This window comes from Pygocentrus nattereri, chromosome 3, assembly GCF_015220715.1.
Source record: "Pygocentrus nattereri isolate fPygNat1 chromosome 3, fPygNat1.pri, whole genome shotgun sequence".
Classification (NCBI taxonomy): Eukaryota; Metazoa; Chordata; class Actinopteri; order Characiformes; family Serrasalmidae; genus Pygocentrus; species Pygocentrus nattereri.
In genome coordinates this window covers 42,901,817-42,924,992 of record NC_051213.1, presented here as the reverse complement: position 1 = coordinate 42,924,992, position 23,176 = coordinate 42,901,817, and the positions used below count along the sequence as shown (strand labels likewise).

At 40.1% G+C, this 23,176-nt stretch overlaps 2 protein-coding genes across 2 annotated transcripts in view; one reads left to right on the top strand and one right to left on the bottom strand.

Annotated features, from left to right (window-relative positions):
* Positions 1 to 1,973: 1,973 nt before the first annotated feature.
* On the top strand, positions 1,974 to 7,287 carry rps27.2 (ribosomal protein S27). The gene is made up of 4 exons (XM_017702027.2): positions 1,974 to 2,035; positions 2,943 to 3,051; positions 4,020 to 4,130; positions 7,003 to 7,287. The coding sequence occupies exons 1-4, from the start codon at positions 1,979 to 1,981 to the stop codon at positions 7,029 to 7,031; spliced, it is 306 nt and encodes a 101-aa protein (XP_017557516.1). The 5' UTR covers positions 1,974 to 1,978; the 3' UTR covers positions 7,032 to 7,287.
* Positions 7,288 to 7,631: 344 nt separating this feature from the next.
* LOC108429905 (nuclear pore membrane glycoprotein 210-like) overlaps positions 7,632 to 23,176 on the bottom strand; it is a 56,690-nt gene continuing 41,145 nt past the window's right edge. The window contains exons 22-37 of the mRNA XM_037537181.1: positions 21,358 to 21,537; positions 20,055 to 20,135; positions 19,817 to 19,948; positions 18,605 to 18,745; positions 18,393 to 18,478; positions 17,112 to 17,286; positions 15,525 to 15,700; positions 13,918 to 14,138; positions 12,585 to 12,721; positions 11,483 to 11,606; positions 10,685 to 10,837; positions 9,537 to 9,802; positions 9,209 to 9,416; positions 8,222 to 8,332; positions 8,056 to 8,127; positions 7,632 to 7,805 (exon numbers count right to left, since the gene is read on the bottom strand). Of these exons, the coding sequence (XP_037393078.1) occupies positions 7,669 to 7,805; positions 8,056 to 8,127; positions 8,222 to 8,332; positions 9,209 to 9,416; positions 9,537 to 9,802; positions 10,685 to 10,837; positions 11,483 to 11,606; positions 12,585 to 12,721; positions 13,918 to 14,138; positions 15,525 to 15,700; positions 17,112 to 17,286; positions 18,393 to 18,478; positions 18,605 to 18,745; positions 19,817 to 19,948; positions 20,055 to 20,135; positions 21,358 to 21,537 (2,400 nt within the window). The 3' untranslated portion in view covers positions 7,632 to 7,668. The remainder of the gene's footprint in view (positions 7,806 to 8,055; positions 8,128 to 8,221; positions 8,333 to 9,208; positions 9,417 to 9,536; positions 9,803 to 10,684; positions 10,838 to 11,482; positions 11,607 to 12,584; positions 12,722 to 13,917; positions 14,139 to 15,524; positions 15,701 to 17,111; positions 17,287 to 18,392; positions 18,479 to 18,604; positions 18,746 to 19,816; positions 19,949 to 20,054; positions 20,136 to 21,357; positions 21,538 to 23,176) is intronic.

Genomic DNA, 23,176 nt, shown 5'->3' with positions numbered 1-23,176 from the left:
CACACCGAGTCTGCTGCCGCGTTAAAGGGCCCCTGTCCTACATTTGTGTTGTATTGTGCTTGTGTGGACAGGAGGCCACAGTAGCCTAAGCACATCCTCAAGTAGGGGACTTCCACCCATTTTCCAAAGTTTCTGGGTGATGTAGTGTTTGAGATGTCATTTGGAGTGGCTTGACGTGATTTCTTCACAGTTTTGCCGAGTGGAACCAGGAGTCACAACGTCTACAACACAAATATAGACATTTTATTCACAATCCAAACCCACCAGTTAACCCACACGTGTGTTCAGAGCTCCTAGTGTTGATGATGGTAAAATAATCACAAATATGAAAATAATACATTTTCTAAATATGAACCTCTGTGTCAGACATCAGAGAGTGTATATATAACAATTTTGTGTAGAACTTTTTGTGAGGGGGCTTTTAGAGGTGGATGTCTGGTTCCTATCACCCCAACTGTGAACAATTCTGAGACGGCAAGTTTCTCTAGACTGGAGGATTTTACACCAAACCACTCTGAATGATTTTGTTTAAATCTCAACCGTGTAGAATTTTTTTAAAAATTGGTGGAGTTCCCCTTTAATACTTGGGTAAAACAATGACTCAAGTATGAGTAATTTGAAGAATTCAAGTAATTTAAAGGACCTTTTAGTAAATCCAGCATCTATCAGTGTAGGGACTGAAATTTGTTGTGTTGTATTCTCTTCTTTGGATTCTTTTGGTCTAAAAAAATGTGCTAAAGCTCAAAAATGAGATGTTCTGACCAACAAAACGCAATGAAATTAAACACAAAATGAATCAGTAACTAAATTTGAATGGCTGGAATATATCTCTGGAAAGGTGGATTCCTCTACTCTTATATACTCGAGTAGAAGTAAAAGTATTATGATTTGCAAATACTAAAAAAGTAACTAAGTACAACCCACCTCTGGATGTGTGTGTTTATGTACCAACTCATTCTTACATGACTGTTTTCCAGTTTCTCTATACTCTGTGGGCTTATACAGGCTGTTTTTATTATTATTATTACTTTTATTATTATTACTTGGGAGAGTGGTGTATGTAAATGAGCTCTCTTCTGATTGGCTGCCTCAATTAAAACATTGTATGGGAATATAAACTATGGACTGGGAAGTGAACAGTATGTTTTGAAACTTTAACAACATTTACAAGCTACATCAAACTCATCAAGAAAAGAAAGGACAATTTGATTTTTCATGGTAAGGGCCCTTTAAAATCAGCTTAGTGCTACTGTGGTGGCAGAGAACAGAGAGGACGAATTCCAGAGGATAGCAAACCAAATTTGGTCAACTTCAGAGTAAAAATCACTGGATGTGAACAAAGTCTAGCTGGCCATCTAGTTGGCCATTCTTACATTGTTAAAATGCAGCTAGAAAAGCTGCCAGTTTATTAACACTTATACCAACTATTACAAAAGCTACTCATCAATGTTTTCGCTGGACATCTGGAGCTTTAATAAGCATGTAGAAAAGCAGATGTGGCTACATATTAATTTAATCCAACATGTGCATGTATCATCTATATCAATCTGTTCGCCTACATGGAATAAATAAATATATGCACATATATTTGTTCAGGTTACAAACGTGATGTTTTATGTGCATTTTAAAATATTTAAATATATGCCAATATATGCACACGCATGTAAATATATTGAAATATATGCAAGGACATATATTAAATATATGTAATAGCATTAATAATTATACATATATTTAAAAATACATATTATACATATTTTAATTTGGCCAAAAATAAGACACGAGTGCTTATTGTAAATTATTTGAATATACATTTTTATCGAATTTTCTGGGAGTTTAAATGATTATAAATGATTTATTCAAAACTTGTACGAAGGCATACTTTTAAAAAAGATACTTAAATATAAATTCAATAAAAATGTCAAATTAAAAGTCTCCATCGCTGTATTTCCGGGCCCTGCTGGGCAGCCCCGTGTATATGAGCGTCGTGTTTCCGGTTGGCTCTCTCTTTTCAAGTCTCCGCTCCAACATGCCTGTAAGTCCGACTGCAGCGGCGATGAACTGGGCCTCAAATAAGCTCCTGTAAAGCGCGCTCGCGCCGGATTATCCGCACATCTCGGCTTTAAACCCCCGAACTCGCGCTCGGCGTGTCTGCGACCGCGAAATGCCGCCGAATGTGGAAGTTAGGACGCTGAAACGCGAGGGCTGATAGCCAGGACGACAAGATGGCTGCGTTCGGCAGCGCTGTAAACACGGGCATGAAGCTGGGCTCCGCTTCTTACTCGGATTTCCCCCTTCCACCTTAAATGGCGCAGGTGCCGGAATGGAACTGCTGCAGTGTTTAAGGTAGAACGGGAAAATTCGAACACGATGTTGGCGAACAGGAAACCAACTTCGAGCTCGTAGGGCAGCGGTTAAAGGACAACTCCACCGAGTTTCTCTAATTCTGCACAGTTGAAGCGTTAAAACGTGAGCGGGGTGGTCTGTCGGGAAACTTCCAGAGAAACTTGCCGTAGTCTAATAGTTCGGTGGTGCTGATGGGAACCAGGTTCACCAAATGAGGTTAATAGTTGCATGAGATGGCTGTGATTCGCTGCCTGAGGTTTTAGAAATTGCGACGCTTCCAATGTTTGGGGTTTGAGTCTGGCCTGTGTTTCGTTGCGAGGCAGGCCTCAAAATTAGGCTCTAAATTCTCGGTCCAGTGTGAGGCCTTCAGGCAGCCAGCACAGTGCTCATTGTTAAGAGATCGCGGAACCGTGGGGGAGGGAATCGGTCGATAACGCCGCCTTTTGTTCAGTTAAATGACAGAAAATATACACGACTTTCTTTCCCAGTGCTCTCCGAATGCTAACCGTGGGTAAATGGGTAATATTTCTGATGTTTGACACTGGCCTGCCTGCACATGCAGTACAAGACGTTTGTTTTTCTCCTTTCCAACTCAGCTCGCAAAGGACTTGCTGCACCCTACTCCAGAGGAGGAGAAGAGAAGGCACAAGAAAAAGCGCCTTGTACAGAGCCCAAACTCTTACTTCATGGACGTCAAATGCCCAGGTATCTAAGGATTTGTGACTATTTGCGTTGAAGGTGTTGTGCAAGCACTTTGTCTAACAGTATAGTTCATGAAAGCAAAGTAACACTGGGGCAGGTCCCCAAGCTCTAATTCACAGCTGTTCTTGCTTCACTCATTTTTCCTCCCTCATTCCTCCAATAGACTCAGATTTTCAGCAGCAAGCGTTCACTTGGTGGTCTAACAACCACTCGGTAAACACCCCTCGTACCACCTAGCAACGGGGCGAAGCGGTGAAATTGCTGCGTTTTATTCTGGAAATGTTCCTTTCTGGTTCTTATTTAATATACTCTGGACTGAGGCTTTTTCAGCAGGTCTTGATTATGGCTGAATTATGAATGGCTTGCTGTTCTATATTGTGCACTGTAAAGACTTGAGAACATCACCGCACCAACACTGATTTTTCGAAACGGTGCTGTCATTCAGGTTTTAAACAGGATAAGTGTGTAACAAATGAGATATAGAAGCCAATGACAGTCTGCAAGCTTGAGAGTATTTTTCATTCTTTGTAAACAAAGGCATCAGGTCCTTTATGCTCAGTGAGGTAGAGTAGTTGGTACCTGTAGAACCAGGTCTTAAAAGGCTTAATCAAAACTTGGATTTAAGTTTGTGATTTATTTTTTTTAATCCCACAAACGGGGAAATTCTACCTCTACATTTAACCTGTCCGTAAAGTGAAACACTGCACACACGCACTAGGGGGCAGTGAGCACACTTGCCCGAAGCAGTGAGCAGCCCTATCCACAGCGCCTGGGGAGCAATTGGGGATTAGGTGTCTTGCTCAAGGACACCTCGGTCATGGGCCGTCAGCACTGGGGATCGAACCGGCAACCTTCTGCTTACAGGGCCAGTTCCCTAACTTCCAGCCCACAACTGCTCCCAAATGCTTTCATATCACTGACTGTCCATACTTTTCCTCCATGTTGAACATCTTTCAATCTCTTGTCTGCAGGCTGCTATAAGATCACTACAGTGTTCAGCCATGCTCAGACGGTGGTGTTGTGTGTGGGATGCTCCACAGTGTTGTGTCAGCCTACTGGTGGAAAAGCGCGTCTCACAGAAGGTAGGCCACTCCTACATTAACACTCGCAAAACATGCACACGTCCAAATGTATCCAGACACCTGCTGCTTTTCCTCAGTAATACCGAAGGCGTTGCTAGGGAATTGGTTGTTTGCAAAAAGACATCGCTGAGCCGTTTAATCATCTCTCCTCCGCAGTTAAACGAAGTAAAATCAGCTCTGTTGAACAAACCTGCAGTGACCATGGTTGTGGTAGTAAATGACTGCTGAGCTAAGATGGTGGAAAAGGTTTGCTGAGCAACGTGTAATTCAGATAAACTGGATGCTGCGTATTGTCAGCAAATTTAGTGCGTATAACAATATGCAGTAAAATATGCAATAGGTAATATGCCCCACATGCACAACAGGTGTTTTTGATCAATAAGGTGTTTACCTTAAAACTTGTTTTAAAAACTAGTTAAATGAAAAGGTTGGGGGAATAAGATTAACCGTTAGGTGCTACTCTGTGGTCCATTATTTCAAAGTGCACTCAGTGCAGAAGAGTGAAAAGCTCTTCTAATGCTTCCTTTAAACAAATACTACTAAAGAGCAGAACCCAGAATTTTAGAGCACAGGATTATCATGTCAGGTGTTTGCGGACTGTTTAAGGCCGTATCTGTTTCACTCTGCACGCAATCCTAAATAAATATCTTCATAGGAATCAATTCAGAAAACACTGTACAGATGCCTGTATTGCCTGGACCATAGTAACAATGTATTTTTGATATTTTGAACAGCTCTTACTCAGGAGTGTGATGGTTAGTTCCTTTCTGGAAGGAGTTTTTGGCTTAAGCAATAAGGGAACCACGCTGTTTTGTAAATAACAGCCATGCATGCATTTGCTCAAAATAATGTAGTTTGACCAAAATTACACCATTTGCCAAGGGATTTTAATCATGTCTAATGTACCATTACGGAATAAGATTGGTTGGCTTAGTTAGCTTTTCTTGTCTGAGTTGCTTTATTGGTAACATTTAACATTATCTTGGGTGCAAACTGTCAGATGTTCCCCCTTTTTGCTGCAGCAGCAACTGCTGTGCCATTAGAAATTCTTTGCATGGCATGTTGGAACACCTTTTGATTGGACCGATTCCTCTTAGCTGCAAGACGATTAGTGAGGTCAGAATTGATGCTGGTCTGTTAGTTTTGTTCGCACAGCATTCCGGCTCATCCCAAGTGCTCAGTGGTGCATCACCTCTCTAGAGAACATGCTCACTGATCCAAAGTCCACTGCTGAGGAGCTTTACACCATTCTAACTGGAAGGTTACATGGTGCTTAAGTCTTGGGCTTGTGTGGCCATCTCAGACCACCCTGTTGTGCTGACAGTGCTTTTGTGTTATGCTATGCTGAAAGTATCCCAAATCAAATTGGAACGGTTGTCTGAATACTTTGCTGTGGTGTTTGTCTAAACACCCCTGGGGTAATGAATTTGTCATGACACAAAATTACACCTGGAGGCTAGTATTTTATGAATGCATCTAGTGAGCTCATTGGAATGCTGCTGCACACGAATGAATTCGTGTTTACTAGTTTATTATTCATGGGCAAATTTTTTTTTTTTTTTTGTGGTTGAAGGGCTTTTCGGCGTTAAGCGTGCAGACAAAACAAACATGCTCTAGCAACATTCTGATCATGTCTGCATCTGGTCAGGATCACACTGCCAGCTTCTGGAATGCCACTGCTACACCACATTGGCTGTTTAGTGTTGCACGTTATTGCTCAATAGAGGAATAATAATTTCAGAGAGGAAAGTCCTAGACCCCTTACTTGGTTTGCGGTAGGGGTGAGAATAAAATGGATGCAGCCACTGCGATATTTTGCATGGCAATATCGTTTTGATACATAGATGCCAAGTTATCAATATTATAAATTTAAAGTAGTGTTTTGTCTGCTTGACTTCCAATTTTGCTGGAATAACAAAAGACTGAAGGTAGAACAGACAAACATGTTAAACAGATGAGTTTTCCTTGAAGTTTACCTTTGGAGAAAAAAAAGGTAATCTGGTACATTATCTCAGTACTCACTATCACAAGATCTTTGAAATTGCTATAATATTAGATCATGATGTATTGGGGCCTTGTGTACTTACTAGTAAAGGCACAGACACCTTCACAGTAATTAGATGCAGTAGTAATAAATATTGTAATGCTTGCCAGTTCACTTATCTTGTCAGATAAGTTGCATAATTTGAAAACACTTGTTACAATTTCAATCAAATAAATGGGCCAGCAATTACAATGTAATAAAATACTCAGCGCTTACACTTTATTTAATGAGCCTGACTGGCATTTTGAAATTGTTCTTAAAAGAAAGAATAGACGCTTATTTAATTATGTAAAGTGCTACATCCAAAGTTAAGTCTGGCCATTTAGCAGAGTCATGCTTAAACATGCTGCAACATTGTTATAGATGTAGCAGCAGCATTTAAACAGAGTGCACTTATCTGACCTGTTTACCTCAAAGATCTTAAGAAAAAATAAAACGGCTCATTGCTTGTTTTGAGAGTCTCTTTGGATTCTGATCTTGACTGATTCATATCATGCACCCCTATGAAGTACAAGTGTCTGCAAAAAATTGAATTATTCTCACCAGTAAGAATGCTGCATGAGTGCTTAGTTTTCAGTTGGAGAGCGTTTGGTGAACCGAAAGCAAAAGTCTGGGAAATGGTGTAAAACTTGATTTGAAAGGTACTAAACCTTAAGCATAACTGTAGGCTGCCTGATGCATTGCACCATCCTTGGTGAATATCATGCTTCCATGTAGTCAATATAGAACACAAGTACAGGCACAAATTCCTGCTGTCACCAAACAAACTTGTACTTCCCTTTTACCTGGAATGTGACTTGAAGTAAACATCTCTCCCTCTCTCTATAGGGTGTTCATTCAGGAGAAAACAGCATTAGTCTCTCACTATCCTGTCAGTAAGGACAAGGGAGATCAAAGGATGGAGCCTGGATTGGACGAAGGCTTTACAGTGCATACCCAAGATCAACCTGCAACTCTGACCTGAAATAGAATGAAGTTGAGGGCCAGGTTGTGAACAGACAAAGATGCTGCTAAAGTCTGTTAGCGTGCTGGACTTGGGAGTCAGTGTAAAGCATAACTGCCAAACCTGTTTTTCACTTTTCTTTAAATAAAGGTTTGTTTTTGTTTGATTAAGCTTGGTGTTTCCTGACCCTGCTCCTGTAATATGGCTGCACCTGGTTAAATTTGTGATGAGCTCTTTATAAGGTAAGGGAAATATCAATGCATTGTGTGGGACCAGAATTGGAAAAGTGTTCTAAAAGAGCTTTTGCCTTTAAAAAGTAGTGGAAATGTTCTGCTATTATGAACATGCTGGAAATGGGGTCAAATAAGCTTCATATTCATGATTTACCATTTGCTATTGGAAAGGGTCGGTTGGCCTGTACACAAGCTGTGCCGTTCTACTCTAGAGTGGCTACTGTTCAGAGAATGTGTAAAGGGGTTATGTGGGTCATGGTAAAGAACTTCTCAGCCTGGTGTTGTGCTTCAGAGAATTTATCTTTAAAAGGTAAGCAGTCATGAGCTCAGCCTTAAAGAGGGAGGTGCGTGAGGAGGGGAAGCTTGGGAAATGCCACAGAGCCACTGTCTCCTGTGCAGGATTCTGTCCATCCGTGGTGACTGACTGATCCAGGGGGAAAACTGCTGTTTTACTGCTGCAAGAGGGGAAACAATTTTTTTTTTAAATGACACTTTCACTGAAGGAATCCTCCACCATTTTACAGTCAAGTCCATAGGCAGTTGCTTCAGCACTTCCTTGTGGGGAGTCCATTACAAATGAGTTTCAAGTCTAAAACTTTCTTGGTGGTTGACAGGGCAGTGCAGGCACAGAACAGGTTGGAAAAAAGTATTTCATTGTTTATGACTTGCATAGTATTAATCTCATCATGATTAAAAGATTAAAACCTGGAAGAGTAGAGCTGGGGGGTGTATAGACAACAGGTACAGTCTGCAATCGATGCAGCAAGCTGTTGTACACTGCACACAAAAACAGTAAGCATACATCAAGGCTGCTATTATAGTCTTGCCTAAAGAACAGTAAAATCCTGGTTAAAATTGTGAGGTACTATACCAATGAACATGACTGAAATTACAGCCAACACAGCAAACAGGGCAAACAGCACAATGAGCTGGAAATCGAACAACTGGCGAACAGGACTGGCATGCCACACCTCAAGCTGACCTAAAACAACAAAAAAAAAAAAAAGGCATACAAGTTATTTAACAAGCATGACAGTCTTCAGGTTATAGAATTTTTATTTATATATATATATATATATATATATATATATATATATATATATTACACACACACACACACACACACACACACACACACATACACACACAACCACTAGTTAAACTAAATGCAAAACTGCTGAACTGCAAAGCAAGAGGGATCTGTCTGTCCATAAGTGTATTTCACCGAGATGTCTGCCAGAGGGCTCTCTTACATTTTGTTAACAGTTTATCTGTTTATTCATAAGAAGAGTGCATACTGCGCTAAATTAAAGTAAACTAAACTAAAGGCTACCACACTCCAGAAGAGGGTCTCAGGAGCCAGGTGGCAGATCGTGATGACCGATAAACAAAGCTCATTTTGAATTACTTACATGGATTTAATAGACTCCACGACCCTGACGGAGAAGCGGCTTGGAAAATGGATGGATGGATTTAATAGAATAAAACTTTCAAAATTGTTTAGTGAATTTATCAGATTTGGTATCAGCTAATTAACTTGCCACAAAGTTGCTGTTCTCCAGCTAAAATTATGAGGTGAAAGATGATGTGGTTAAGCTAGTAAAATCAACTGAGGTGAAAACAGACGATTAAGCATTTTTCTGTCTATCTTGAAGACTAACACCTTTCTCTAGATTTGTCTGGTAGCCTGTAGTTAAGACTTCTACGCCCTTTTAAATTTTTTTCTTGTAAGTGGTGTGTGGGATGTGTGTGGGGGCTTATTATTGCACAATTATTACAAGTAATGCATTAAAAATCTGAATATCAGACTTGACCAAAATGCCCATCCCTCATGTATATGTGTGTCGTTTGCCCTGACCTGTCGCTGTCTGGCTGTCGTTTAGGATGCTCACTCTGACGATGTGTGTCTGGGGCGACAGGGGTGTGTAGATTGTAATACTGGCAGGAAGAGAGGCCTTTTCTGTGGACTGGATGACAGCCAAGTAGACTGATACAAGGCAGAGGGCTGGATTCTCAGCTGAAAGGCTGGGCTCTGACAGCATGATGTCTGGGTTGTCTGAGTGAAACTGAACAGGCAGCAGAGAAATCCAGAGCATGAATCACAAATACAAACTATACAAAGATTCTTTGAGCAGCATTTCGTATGACTGACAGAGTGGATCACAGCGACTCTCTAGGTCTCTTACTTTCAGATTATTTAGCATCTCACTGGTGCCCGTCACAGTGATCTCAGCCACAGGCTGCTGAGGTGTGAGGTTTATGTGGGTGTTGGGGCAGTGAAAGGCTGGCACATAAGGGAGCTGGACAGAAGCAGGGGGAGATAAGGGAAAAACAGCCAAGGGGGATTGGGCTTGAAGAGAAGCTGAGAGAGAGATGGAGAAAGAGAGCGAGGAGAGGAGGTGGAGGACTGGGTCTGACTGAGGCTGCACTGAGATCCTGCAACCGTACTGAGCTGAAAAGGAGAAACAAAGGGTAAAAAAAAAGTTAACTGCATACCTGAATTTACTTGTGCAAACACCAGTAAAATAATCTCATACCATGATTTCATGTTTCTTCTAAAATATTAGAACAAAATAATAAACAAAGCTAAAATATTGTGCTGTCAGTGTTACATAGTAATTATTTAAAGTCAGCGGCATCAGGTCAGATTTTGTGGGAGTTTTCACATCACATCATATGTATAAATGTCACACACAGACTCAAAAAGAAGGCCTGGCTCGGTGTTTAGGTCTGAAATGCTAAATCAGCATTACACTAATGAAGATACAATAACAATAGTACATAATTCACTTACATCCTTGGAAGACACCTTCAACTGAGCTAAGACTGATTCTGCGCTTGCAATCATTAGAATCATCCCCTTGGGGAAGGGGTCTGAAGCACAACCGATGAAACACAAACGTTTTTCTGCACAAAAATAACTTAAAATCCCAAAAACTGACCAAGTGTAGCTTTAAATAGGTCAAATGGAAGGGGTCCGAAGCACAAGCAACGTTGCAAAACCTCCTTCCACACATTGCATATTTGCACCAGAGAAGTCTCCAAATCCCCGAAACTGACAAGGTTTTGCTTTAAATAAAATAATTTTAATTGTGTAAAAACATTCACTGCAAAAGAATTCTGCACCTGAGTGTTTGTGCAAATATGACCTGTCCAGGGTGTTTCCTGCGTTCTGCCCATTGACCGCAGGCCGAAAGGCTCCAGCACCCCCTGCAACCCAGCTTAGAAAATGTGTGTGTGTGTGTGTGTGTGTGTGTGTGTGTGTGTGTGTGTGTGTGTGTGTGTGTAAGTGAATGTCAATATTGTTAAATTCATGGTTTTCCATTCTCCTCACCAGTGTCCATATAATACAGAGGTGTAGTGTGGAACACAGCCTGCAGTGTGTTAAGCTGTTTGTAGGGGGCGCTGAAGTGTAGAATACAACACAGCTCAGCTTCAGGCTGCAGTGTCTTTTCTATAGATTCCTGCTGTCTAAGTGAGCACTGGGCTGAAACAGAGTCATAGAAAAGAAAAGCAAAAGATCATATTGCCTTCCTATTATTAATAATAATATGCCATGCATATAACTGTACTGCATACTCTTTAGAATTTTTTTTTTTGTCCTGAATTATTTCAAACTACTGTTATAACATTAGAGAATAAACATTTAATACTGCTGTATGTTTACAAGGCAATCAAAATGTTTCAACTTTTAGAATATGTATCTCCTGACTTATTATCAACCTTCTTATGAGTCTTGCCATTTTTAGGCATTCATTTCCATTAACCTATTCATCTATAGAACATTCTGAACCATTAGCCTTGGTTAGTCACTAACACGCTGTACATTTCTTACTACAGAATAGTGCACTTAAGAGTTCTCCATTACATTCTACACAGACTCAAGCACATGACCCTATCACATGACACGAGGCCTCCAATGTCAATTATTATCCACTAATAATCTGCTAATGCTCTATGCTCACTGTTCTGCATCTGATTTGAAATGTGTTACTACACAAGTTCACTGTTCGTTCACTGTATTATCAATATATCAACTTTCATTTCCTTTCGCATCACTGAAAGACAGGGAGCTAAGTTGTGTTTGTTTTGAACTGTATTTATTTATTTAAGCCCAGGCCACAAGACTCACCTGTGTTAGCAGCTGAGTTGTTAGTGTTGAGCTCTACAATGTAGTCAGGTGCCAGTGGCCAGTTAGTTAGGAGCCGGTTCTCAGGAGGGGACAGTGTAGGGACAGATGCAGCCTTCACTGTCACCTGCACAACAGAGAATGTTTTCATTGTGCTGTCATCAGGGAATCAAGTGCAGCAGTGGAAAAACTGGAGTTTTTAAAAACACTGACTGTCCACTCTATTAGACTCTATCCTGTTAGTCCACCTTATAGCTGTAAAGCCTGTGAGAACAGCTCCCCTTGTGCTGCACAGTTTGTGCTGGTCATCCTCTAGTCCCTCATCAGTGGTCACAGGATGCTGCCCACAGGACGCTGTTGGCCGGATATTTTTGGGTCTCATTCCAGCAGTGACATTGAGGTGTTTAAAAACTCTGTCTGATCCACTCAGACCAGTGCAACACACATTAAACACACTACCACCAGGCCAGCGTCACTACAGTGCTGAGAACACCCAAATAATACCTGCTCTGTGGTGGTCCTGTGGGGGTCCTGGCCATTGAAGAACAGGGTAAAGGGGGGCTAAACAAAGCATGCAAAGAAACAGTCTGTAATTGCAGAACTAGAGAGAGCCCCTATATCTTAAGTGGAGCTGATAAAATGGACAGTGAGTACAGATACATGGGGGTGTGCTTGGCTGGTTGGCGTACAAGCTATTTTGTCAACTGCAATATTTTAGGTGAAATAATATCAAAACATGCAAGCTGGAGAATTTTTTTCACTTTCTATTTTTCAATTATCTATTATTCATATTTTACTTTACTAAGTCCATTAGTTGACAAATAGTGTACAATAGAAGTCCACAAGATGGTGCTAAGAAGTTGTTTGTTTCCCCTTCTTTATGGAGAGAGCTCAGTAGTGTCGTTGGTCTGGCCATGCTCAGGTAGCAGAGCAGATAACAACATTGGACTTCAGAGTCCTTTAGAGTCTTCAAATGTAGAACGGTATCGTAGCTCTAGTACTGCCATAACAGTGTTTCAACTACATCTAGCGAGTCTTATCCCTAAAACTCAAAGACATAAAACTTTGTTCATTTGGATGCATAAGCACACAGTGCCGCCTTTACCTCGCGAAGAGCTTGCTGACCTCCCTCCAGCCAGTAATAAACCACCACTGTCCCAGAATTCTTTGCAAGTGCCGCCCCCGTTTCTGGGTCCACCCGAAGAATCTGACTGGACGACACATCCCATGTGCCATGCTGACCTGAGGATACAGGGATAAAGGACAAAAAGAAATTAAACTTTATTTTACTCTCACTAATTTTCCACAAGACATCTGGCTATAAGCTTGGGTGTAAGGATAGTCTCCGTCAATGTGATCAACCCAACCCAGCTGTTTTTTCAGCACACAGCATCAACATCTATCTGGAAAGATGGTCTAATCTTGCTTTAAAGGAATAGCTGTTTTGCTAATATAAGCTGTGAAACAGTGAGTCAGAACTAGATTAGTGTGTCATTTATAGCAACTTCCTGTAAAAACATATTACCAAAAACAGTCAGAAATCTACAGCTACTAAAACTGTCTCAAATTTGATTTTAACTCAATAAAATCTTAAGAAATGTCAATCATCACAAGATTCTTTCTGTTTTTAAGAAGAAAAAAAAATACTGTTTTTGTTTGCCAAGTCTTTGCTTTGTCCACCCCATTGTGGACAAGTCCACTTGGAATGTCCTTGTCGACTATCATTTTCATGTTTGAGCAAAAACAGTAGCAAAAACAGTGCTTATTCTACAGGATAAAGAGGAGCTGGAAGAGTGTAAAACTGAATAACTTTTTGGTATATAAAGCCATGAGCAGGATCCTAAGTGGACCATAAGAAAAAAAATACAATAAAAATATAGGATATGGGCCTTTTAATATTTTAATAGTGAATTTTCCAATTCACATCATTATTGAACTGAATTTATTTCTCCATGAAGCAGAAACGTAATCAGATTAGTCAACCATTGTAAAAAAGTTTACTAATTTACCAGTTACAGAAATAATCAAGGTGAACCATCCTCAGGTATTTGAATCAGTGCTGTTAGAGTCTAGAACTGTTCTGTTCTTTTTTTTTTTTTTTACCCAATTTTTTCTCCAATTTAGTCATCTACATGTCACATGTTACTACCAACGCTAGGCAAACACAGTTGCACCACTGTGCTAGAATCATTCTGTTGTAATGCAACAAATAAAAACTTCTTTGCTAATTTCTCTGTGCAAACTGCAAGCTGGCAGTGTAAGAGCGAATGTATTCTTAGTTAACTAGTTACTTAAATGTAATGAATGAACAAATGAATTAGATGAATACAGAAGATTTTTGTTTTGTGAGCTTCTTCATTTTACTGTTTGTAAGTGACTTGTGTTGCAAGTATGTGAACAGCTTAACTGGCTCATTGGAGAGATGATGGATGGCGTACCGCTGCGGTCAGTGAGAGGTGAGCTGAAGCAGACTGTGTCTCCAGGCCGCAGCACTGCTGGAGGCGCCGAGATGGCAGGCAGCACCGGCAGCGGCGTGTAGTCACACAGAGCCGGGTTGGAGTGGTCTCCCTCAATCCCCAGAACAGTTAAACCAGGAGACACCGTCTGTACCAAGAATGAGTGGCTGTTTGTGTCTGTAGTCACCTGCACCAGGTCATCTCTGAGAAAGAGAGCGAGAGAGCGAGAGAGAGAGGGGGGGGAGGGACAGCATATTTATGATTGGTGTGTACATTTAATGCCATGGTTGTGCTGACACACAGTTGTTCCAGCAGACAGCGGTAGTGTGCAATGTTACCATCTCTATAAACTTCATTTCTGTAGAAAAAATAAGACTCCACCTGATGAAACTTCCATTGCAAATTTAGTTGCTTGAAAATTAAACTGCACTTCAGTTGTGTAAAGTAAAGCATCTTACAACTCCTTTGAAACTCGGCCCCAATTAATGCATGCATCTCAATTCATGAAACAGCCATTCCAAATGTGAATTAGACGTGATCGTGTTAAACAACGTACTTTAAAACAACAGATTTCATCATTTATTGGGCAGTTGAAAAGGAAGTGGAATTTGAAAAGGGAAAAGCCACTCGAATAGTCGTTACGCTTACCTCTGCAAGCAGGCTTTCACTTGCTTTGATAAGTGAGAATAAATGAGAGCGTGCTGGCTAGCTAGCTGTCCAGAGCTGTAGGAAAATTATTCAGACTGCACCTACTGTTAAAGTCAATGTGGATGAGTTTAGCATGTGTTCCAGTATACAGTGGTTAGAAAACTCTTAAAACCCTTCATCACTCCCCCGTTTACTGACAAAAGCTGATCAACTGTTTTGATTTTAAGACAATGGTCAAAAAGACAATGTTTCTGCTCTCGGTCACTGCTCACTGCTGTTCAAACAAAGCCAGATCAGAGTTTCCAGTTCAGGTACAATTTACGCAAAAGTGCAAAAACAATAATAAATGAAATGTCATTTCCTATAGCTAACAATTGTGTATTGTGAAAACGTCCTGAAGTATTGTGATGTTACATTAATGCCATATGGCCTAGTTCCAAATGAAAACAGTCAACAGATGCAGCCCTACTATTTTTAGCTGCATGCTTAATTTTTTGTACACCTATCTAGCCGAACCAACTGTCTGTTGAGCTCCCATGCATGCAATTCAAAAACATTTCTTGAATCATCAAACTTAAATAATACAGGTGCCTTTTTAAATAGGATCTGTTTAGTGGAAATGAAATAAAATCATTAATATATTCAAATGAATATTTCTTTGCACTGGCTTAACAATAGCTCATTTAACAGTCAATCAGTGAATCATCAACTTACCTGCTTCAAACCATATTAAGTAATCTCAAATAGATTTACTTGTGTGGTTTCAGACACTGTATGACGTCCCGGCTCTATAAAAAACTGGACAAACGCACTGACAAAACTCCAAATGTCATGGCTGATCAACTCCATTTGGGGCAACTGCAAGACTGTGTAAATTAGATTTTTTTTTGTAAAACTAATCCTTTAATGGTGATAATAGGCATGTTTTTTTTGTGATGTACCTGTTGGTGGTGATGTGCGTAAGTGTATTGTGAGCATGGAAGCGCTGGCCTAAGTTGTCGTAATACAGAGCAGAGATGCGTATCCTCCAGCCCAAAGGGAAGGCAGGCAAAGCTCCATCACCCTCGCTGTGCAGAGATGACTCAGAGACCGCCCGCACAAACCACACTGCTGACACCTGCAGCACAACACGCAGCACTGTTTAGCCCAGTTCACACTTCACCAGCAAGATGAGAATTTCAGAATGTTTTCAAAGCCACTTTCTAATTTCTAGTTTTAGAACATTGGATGGCAGCAGCAGTTGAATATGTTCAAAACACATTTAGACCACAGTCTTAGGCTGATTATACACAACTTCAAACGACTGATTTTCCATAGTTAGATTCATTTTATCTTCTCTTTACTCATCAATGAACTTGAAGTGCTTGAAGGACAGGATGAACAAGGTATCATATACCTCCATAAAAGCTACTTTGACATAAATTTTCAAAGGCATACACACAGAAAAGATTTGAAAGTTAAATACATCATAAAAACAGACAAAAGATAAATATATACCTATAGAAAAGAAGAGTAGTGACAGGTGGGAAAACCTAACATTATATAAATGCTATAAATACGCTTACATGTGTACATGAATGGATTAATGTAATTGTCAAGCTGCATGCAACTAGTTGCATGTAAGTTCCATGTTAAACCAGCCGAAGCCTTGACAGTTACAGCTAAGTTGCACACAAGACATTTCTATGAAAGACATCTGATTGCTGATTAATTACCTTAATAAAGCAGATTGTATTAATACATTGTATTGCTCTCACTACACAAAGTTACCTGCCAAGTGGTATTTACATTTGCATATTTGAGGAAATTGTAATGTCTTTGTATAATTTTTCTCTTTTTCTATCTACATATCTATCTTTTATCTACGGTTTTTAACTATATATTTTCTACATACATTTTACCTGTTTTGTGTAAGCCTTCAAATTCATGTTTAAGTAGACATTAGGGTTTTACTTGATACAAAGGAATCTCCACTCTGTAAAATTAGGGAGTGTAAAGAGAATACAATGAACAACTGTAATGAATTTTATATATAACTAAAATGAATATGTATCGTTCTAACAGTAGGCTAAAGAAGGGTAGCTGTTTAAACCACTGTTAGTGTTAGCTGGCTAGTTAAGCCAGCTGGTTACAGAAACATTATCTTCAAGAAACTCGTTTGTGTGTTGTGACGGCTCAGGAAGCAGACCAAATGAAACGCTACCAATCTCGCATAAAGTTATTCATGGAGGATCTCATTTTCAGTCATCCAATAAACCACCTAACAACTAAGTCTGCATGCAAGTTTCACCGTGTAAAACCAGCCTGAAGATATGCTACAGAACAAGTTTCGAAAAGAGTTATGTGACACAACTGATATGACAAATCACTGTGGTGCTTAATATCATCATCAGTGTGGATGCTGGGTTTTAAAGGTAAAGTTTTTGAAAACTGCTGTCTACAATGTTCTAAAATTTCACTGTCTCATGTCCTTGGATGAACTGGCACAACTCACAAAGGCCAATAATACCAACCTCTTACACTTTTACCTTCACAGTGATTAAAAGAGTTTGGTTGATGCCACATTCTTCCATTGCAATGATCTCCAAAAGGGCAACTCCGGTATCAGGCCCTGCACTCAGCACACCTTTGTCATCAATAGTAACAAGCCCTGCCCCTGACACACACTGGCAGAGAGAATAGCGCACTGGGCAGATAGAGTGCCTGGAAAAATACAAAATATATCAAATTATCAAAAAAAAAAAAAAAAAAGTACTGGTAGGGCTAAACTTTCATGTATAATAAAAAACTGATGCATCAAAGTTTTGATTTGGGCCATATACATACTTTTCTGCCTCAATACTTAAAAAAAAAACACTTTTCTACAGGTTAAGATAGAATTTCTATCAACATGGAAATTCCTGTTCAGACGGAATTCATTTTACATTGGGATACTGTAATACAGTGGTGTATTGTAAGTTTTCCCAGCTTTTCTCTTAGTTCCATCCCAATGGCCCATATCAGTCATTTTAATTGTCTGTGCACCCCAGCCCCGTTAAAGATTCCAGCACCTTATACTATCCATAAAACGAGCAGCAGAAACAACCCGAGGTTTTATTAACCCTGTGCAAATGACAAATCAGACCAATCGGTGAACATGCCATTATTGTCTGTCGAAGTATGGAAACACTTGAAGAATCGTTTACTGGTGTTCTCTGTGGCTAAAATCAACCTGACATAACATTACTGTCCCATCTCACATGTACAACTCAGAAGGTAAAAATTAAATAGAAAGCATTACACATTTATGTGGTGCATATTGACTGTTTGCTGTGAAATCCCAAGCTGCAAATGATACACTGCATTCACATAAGACTGCAGGACAGATGTTTAAGGTAAATTTAATAATGGTTAAATTAAATGTTTTAGCAAGTTTTCAGAACATAAATTGAGTAGCCACACCATCTCTGTTGTTTATACTGTGATTGCTTACCCAGTGTGAATTGGTCAAACACTACAGGTGTCATGTGGTAAATTGGCAATACTCCATCTCCTGGAAAACGAATCCTGCCCAAATAGTCTGTTGGAGTAGCCTGGTCTTTCTACGTTTTGTTTTATCTTGGGTGAAAGCCACTGGAATCTTTACTGTCATTAGAGGGCACAGTCCATAAAAACTTAATTACTGACATTCGGACCAAAAAAAAAAAAAAAAAAATCAGAAAAACTCCAGTATTAATTGCATTAATCCACTTCTCCAAGTAAAACTAATCTCATCCATATACCGCTTCTACTGATTCACTATTGCAGCCCTACTATCTTAAGATACTCACTTGTTGCTCTGCAAGACATATTGGGAGTGTGGAGACATGAGAACGGATGTGGATGTTCCAGCATTTAACTGCATCACCTCAAACACCTGAGAGTGAGTCAGAGAGAACAGCATGGGAACTGAGTGCTGAATAATGTATCCCAGTGCATCAAACAACTGCAGCTCAATGGTTTGTTGGCTGTCACTGTTATTTTATTTATTTTGCATATTTACCAGTATCTGTATCTCATCAGTGAGTTGGTCTGAGAGTGAGGTGTTAGTGGGCTGCACACACACTTTGAGACTGGTCCTGCCTGCTGAACAAGCCTTCACCAGCACTGAGAAACTGTGTGAAGGCGACACACTGACACCTGCCTACAGAAAAAAGACAGCATGACAACACTGAGAAGCCAGCTAATTAAATATACCTACCTCTGCTCAAGTCAAAGACTACCCTTCATTTCTTTAATAACCAGTCAAAGAAGCCATTAGGTAAAAGCTATTCATTTTTCAGCTTCAGGAAAAAAGCAGAAAACATTTATTTAACCAAAAAAAAATACATAGAAGCCTCCCTAAATAAGCATATTAAAAGATTCAGTGTGTCTACACTTTGCCTTTATTACAGTTTCCATTCCATTTCCATTCAGGAAACCTGATTTCAGTTTTTCAAAGAAAAGAAATCTGCAGGTCTTAGTCAGTCTTAGAAGTTGGTTGCACTTTCTGCACTTTCTACACATTCTTTCGGTCTATTCACAGTGGAAGGATGGATGGAAATACCTGTAGATTTTTCAGATCTGATGCAAGAGTGAAGCTTAATTTTCTTTTAGAAATTGTACTTTATGGCTTTCTGGACTGGAAATGTAATAAATGAAGGGTAGTTTCTTGGTACACCAAAGTAGCACAAGGTAGCAGTGTGTAATAGCATGAACAGTGACAATAATGATATAGAAAATGTTGGTAGCTATTCAATTTGGCAATTCACTGGTTTGATGACGTTTGTGCTTCCCATTTATGTCATGTTATTGAAATAGGGAAATAAAAAAAATAAAATAAAAAAAAACCCAAAAACTATGACAATTTTCTCGTCTACAAAGATGATTTCATGTGTCCTGTTAGTGTGTTGTCTGCAATATAATACTGCATTATATGATGTTGTCGACTACACAGAAGCCTTTTAACTTATTTTGATTGATTGTTGGAGGAGACATCCAGAAAAACAGCCTGTACAGGACTTAAATTGAATTTAATTCAACTTATTTCTGCAGGTTTTTGTTTCCCAACTAGCTGATTAATCAAAGCCAGCTAGCTGAGAAACATTAGGTGGTATAATGGACCACCTAATGGATCATGTAAATAGCCATTCGTTGCAGCCCTTCCTACAAGCAAAAATGTCTTTAGATTGTGTGTGTGTGTGTATCTATCTGAATATACTTGTGTGCACTTTACCTGTGTGTGTCGTGGCTGGATCTCCAGTACCCCAAGCTTGCCCAGACTCCAGATGAAGCTGAGTCCATCCTCCACGCTGCCCAGAGCTAGAGGATTCTGAGCACTGTCACTTCCCATCACATACACTGGCATCTGCAATCACAGCAAAACATCACGTCAGAGGAGAGCAAACAAACAGACAGAAAAAAAGAGAGGCAGAAAAGAATAGAAAGATGTAAAGAAGCAGAGACAGACTAACCTCCGTTCCCACAGGCATTTGCACTAGTGGAGCCTGGATTCTCACAGCAGTGAGGCTGAACACCTCTACCTCCACTTCATCCTGAACCATACAGGAAATAAGATAACAAATGATAAGACAAGGGAACTATTTATCTTGGCAGTAACTCGACAGCAACTCAGCCACAAAGTGGTCAGCCACGTACAATGACATAGCGGGGTCAGTGGATACTGAGGCACTTAGTGCGTAGAGGTTGCCAACTTTCTGCAGTCAATCGCTACAGACCTCCATACCATGTGGCCTTCAGATTAGCTCAAGAACAGCGTAGAGAGTTTCATGGGTTTGGCTGCATCCAAGCCTTACATGACCAAGCGCAATGCGAAGCGCCGAATGCAGTGGTGTAAAACACGCCACCACTGAACTCTAGAGCAGTGGAGACGTGTTCTCTGGAGTTCTCTTGTCCATCTGGGAATCCAATGGACAAGTCTGGGTTTGGCGGTTGCCAGGAGAACGGTACTTGTCTGACTGCCTCGTGCCATGTGTAAAGTTTGGTGGAAGAGGGATTATGGTTTGTGGTTGGTTTTTTTCAGGAGTTGGGCTCGGCCCCTTAGTTCCAGTGAAAGGAACTCAATGCTTCAGCACAACAAGAGATTTTGGACAATTTCATGCTCCCAACTTTGTGGGAACAGTTTGGGCCCTGTTTATCTGCCACGGTGGGCTCCGTTTTCAGGTGTGCTCCACACTGAGCTCCACCCAGCGCAAAATTTGCATCTGCAGGGAGCTCCCGAGTGCCACAACCGTCTAAGCATTGGCCCTATCATCGGGAGATCGCAAGTTGGATCCCTGGTGATGCTACAGCCATCCATGGCTGGGAGCCCTAGAGAGCACAATTGGCCTCGCTCTCCCTGGGATGGCCCCCTCTTCTGGGGCTGTTCGTATTCACAATGCACAAATCAATCCAACAACAAAATCTACAAACAAACTGGTCTTTGTTCAGTTTGCTTTTAAGGTTGTTTCGAGTAGACTTTATCTGTTGTGTAAGCATATGCAAAGACAAACCATGACTCAGCGGTCTGAGTCCACTTCAGATACTGAAACAGCCCAAGTGTAAAAAACGCCCAAAGTTGCTGTAGAATACTTTGACAGTAATAGTTCTAAAATCTTCGTTATTATTAAGACATGTGTAGGCACATTTTTCAAAGGAATATCCATGGTATAAGATATTTTATTGAGATTTGTCAAAGGAACAAAACAAAGATCTTTATTATCTGACCTTTACGTATTTCTCTGAGAGAAAACGAGAAACAGAGAAAGGCAGACATACCTGTGCAAAGGTAAGCAGTGCTCCTGTATCCTGTGTAACAGTCTGAAGAGCGCCTTTAAGCCTGACCACACCCACAGCCAAACCTCTCACCAGTCCTGCCTCTGTTACACTGGCGATGCGGCTGTCGCTGACCAAGAACCCCATGCTAGACTGAGGATGGGGTCCACCCTCCCATTTCACCTGACCACATGCAACAAATATGAGAATGCATCTGGATGATTAATTCATCTCATTACAGGGTCATTACTTTATACCATACTATGCACCTGTTTTAAGTCACTTGGAAAAAAATATACTGAAAGCTATTTAGTTGGGCAGTAAGCACTTATTTGTATAGAAAAATACTACCATGAGAATAAATACAAATAAATACCATGATAATGTTAGCTCAACCATTTCCAAGTCTCTCCTCAAAGCAAGCCAGTTGAACGAATCAATTGTGCATTATCAAAAAAAATTAATTGTGCATTAACTTAATATATTTAAATAATTTAATTATAATCTTTAAAAGCCTTTAAAAAGCCAGTTGTTCATCCTTTGCGCTCCTTAGCTTCTCTGGTATTTTGACCTGTGTTTGCCAGTTTTTTTACTTTGATTTTCTGGATTGGTCTTTTTTTTGGTACTTCTGCGCTGGATTTCTGTCTGCTCTCTGAAGTTTGACCTTCTCTTCTTCCATTTTGAGGTGGAACAGTAGAGTAATGTGATTCGTCAAAAACAGCTTGCAGACAGCTTTATAGATTATAATGGCAGCATATTGGTCTTGCTGTTGTCACTAAGACTGTGTAGGACAATGTTCACACTGCAGATAAAAATGGCCTAAATCTGATCTTTTTCATTACTGATGCAGGTTTGTTTCTATGGTGACAGTGTTAACAGAAAAAAAAACACTGAATGACAGTTTCAATTCTTTTTGCATATATGCTCTTGTATATATGGTCCTGAAATCAGATATGTAAATTCAAATATAATTCATTACAGCAACATCATTGAAATGCCTGTTATTATCTCTACATGAGCATGGTACTGTCTAATGGGAGAAATCAAATGAATATCAAAGAGCTAAAGCAGGACCTCTTGGTTAGCCTGACACCTTAGGCCAAAAAAAAAAAAATGCCTGTCCCATAGGAGAAGGGTCGAGGGACATTCCTATTGGACAATCCCCCATTCTAAATTTGTTATCTGATTAAATCAGAGATCCTGCTTTGTGAAATATCTCACAGGTTTACTTTAAGTACAAATCTCTTGGTACCAGTTTGTTCCATTTGCTAGCGTTCTTCTCCACAGCAAGTAAACCCCCTTTACTGCAGCATTCAGAGAGGACCTCAAAAAGGCAGACTCAGCAGCGATCTACAACCCAAAATACCATGCAGTACACGCAAGGACTAGAGTTAATGGTTTTGTTTACAGCTGTCTGACCAACAGGGTGGAAAGGAAGACCGTTAGATACAAGTAAAAATGCCTTTGATTATTGATTTAACTTGTCATTAAGCTGCATGACACACACAAAAGTTGCACGTCACAAAAGTCTGTCCCAAATGCATAGGTCTAAACCAAGCACCCTCGAGGTCTCTTGCCCTACAGCAGGGGTATTTAATTAAAAGTTCAAGATCCAGTTAGAGAAAATTTCTTCAAGCAAAAGGTCCAGACCATCACATTAACCTGCATCATGCTTCAGTGCTACATACTGTAAACAGATGTGGCCTAGTAGTAGACTGAATGTCAAATGAAAAAGAACAATTCATTAATATTTCCACAATATTGCCAGTTTTCTTTTTAGAGCACGACATGTGAAATAACTTCCCTCTGACTCACTTTCTTC

Coding starts and splice junctions, on each gene's coding strand:
- rps27.2 (XM_017702027.2), top strand. CDS start 1,979: ATGAGCGTCGTGTTTCCGGTTGGCTCTCTCTTTTCAAGTCTCCGCTCC. Junction 2,036..2,942: donor GTCTCCGCTCCAACATGCCT/GTAAGTCCGACT, acceptor TTTCCAACTCAG/CTCGCAAAGGACTTGCTGCA. Junction 4,131..7,002: donor AAAAGCGCGTCTCACAGAAG/GTAGGCCACTCC, acceptor CTCTCTCTATAG/GGTGTTCATTCAGGAGAAAA.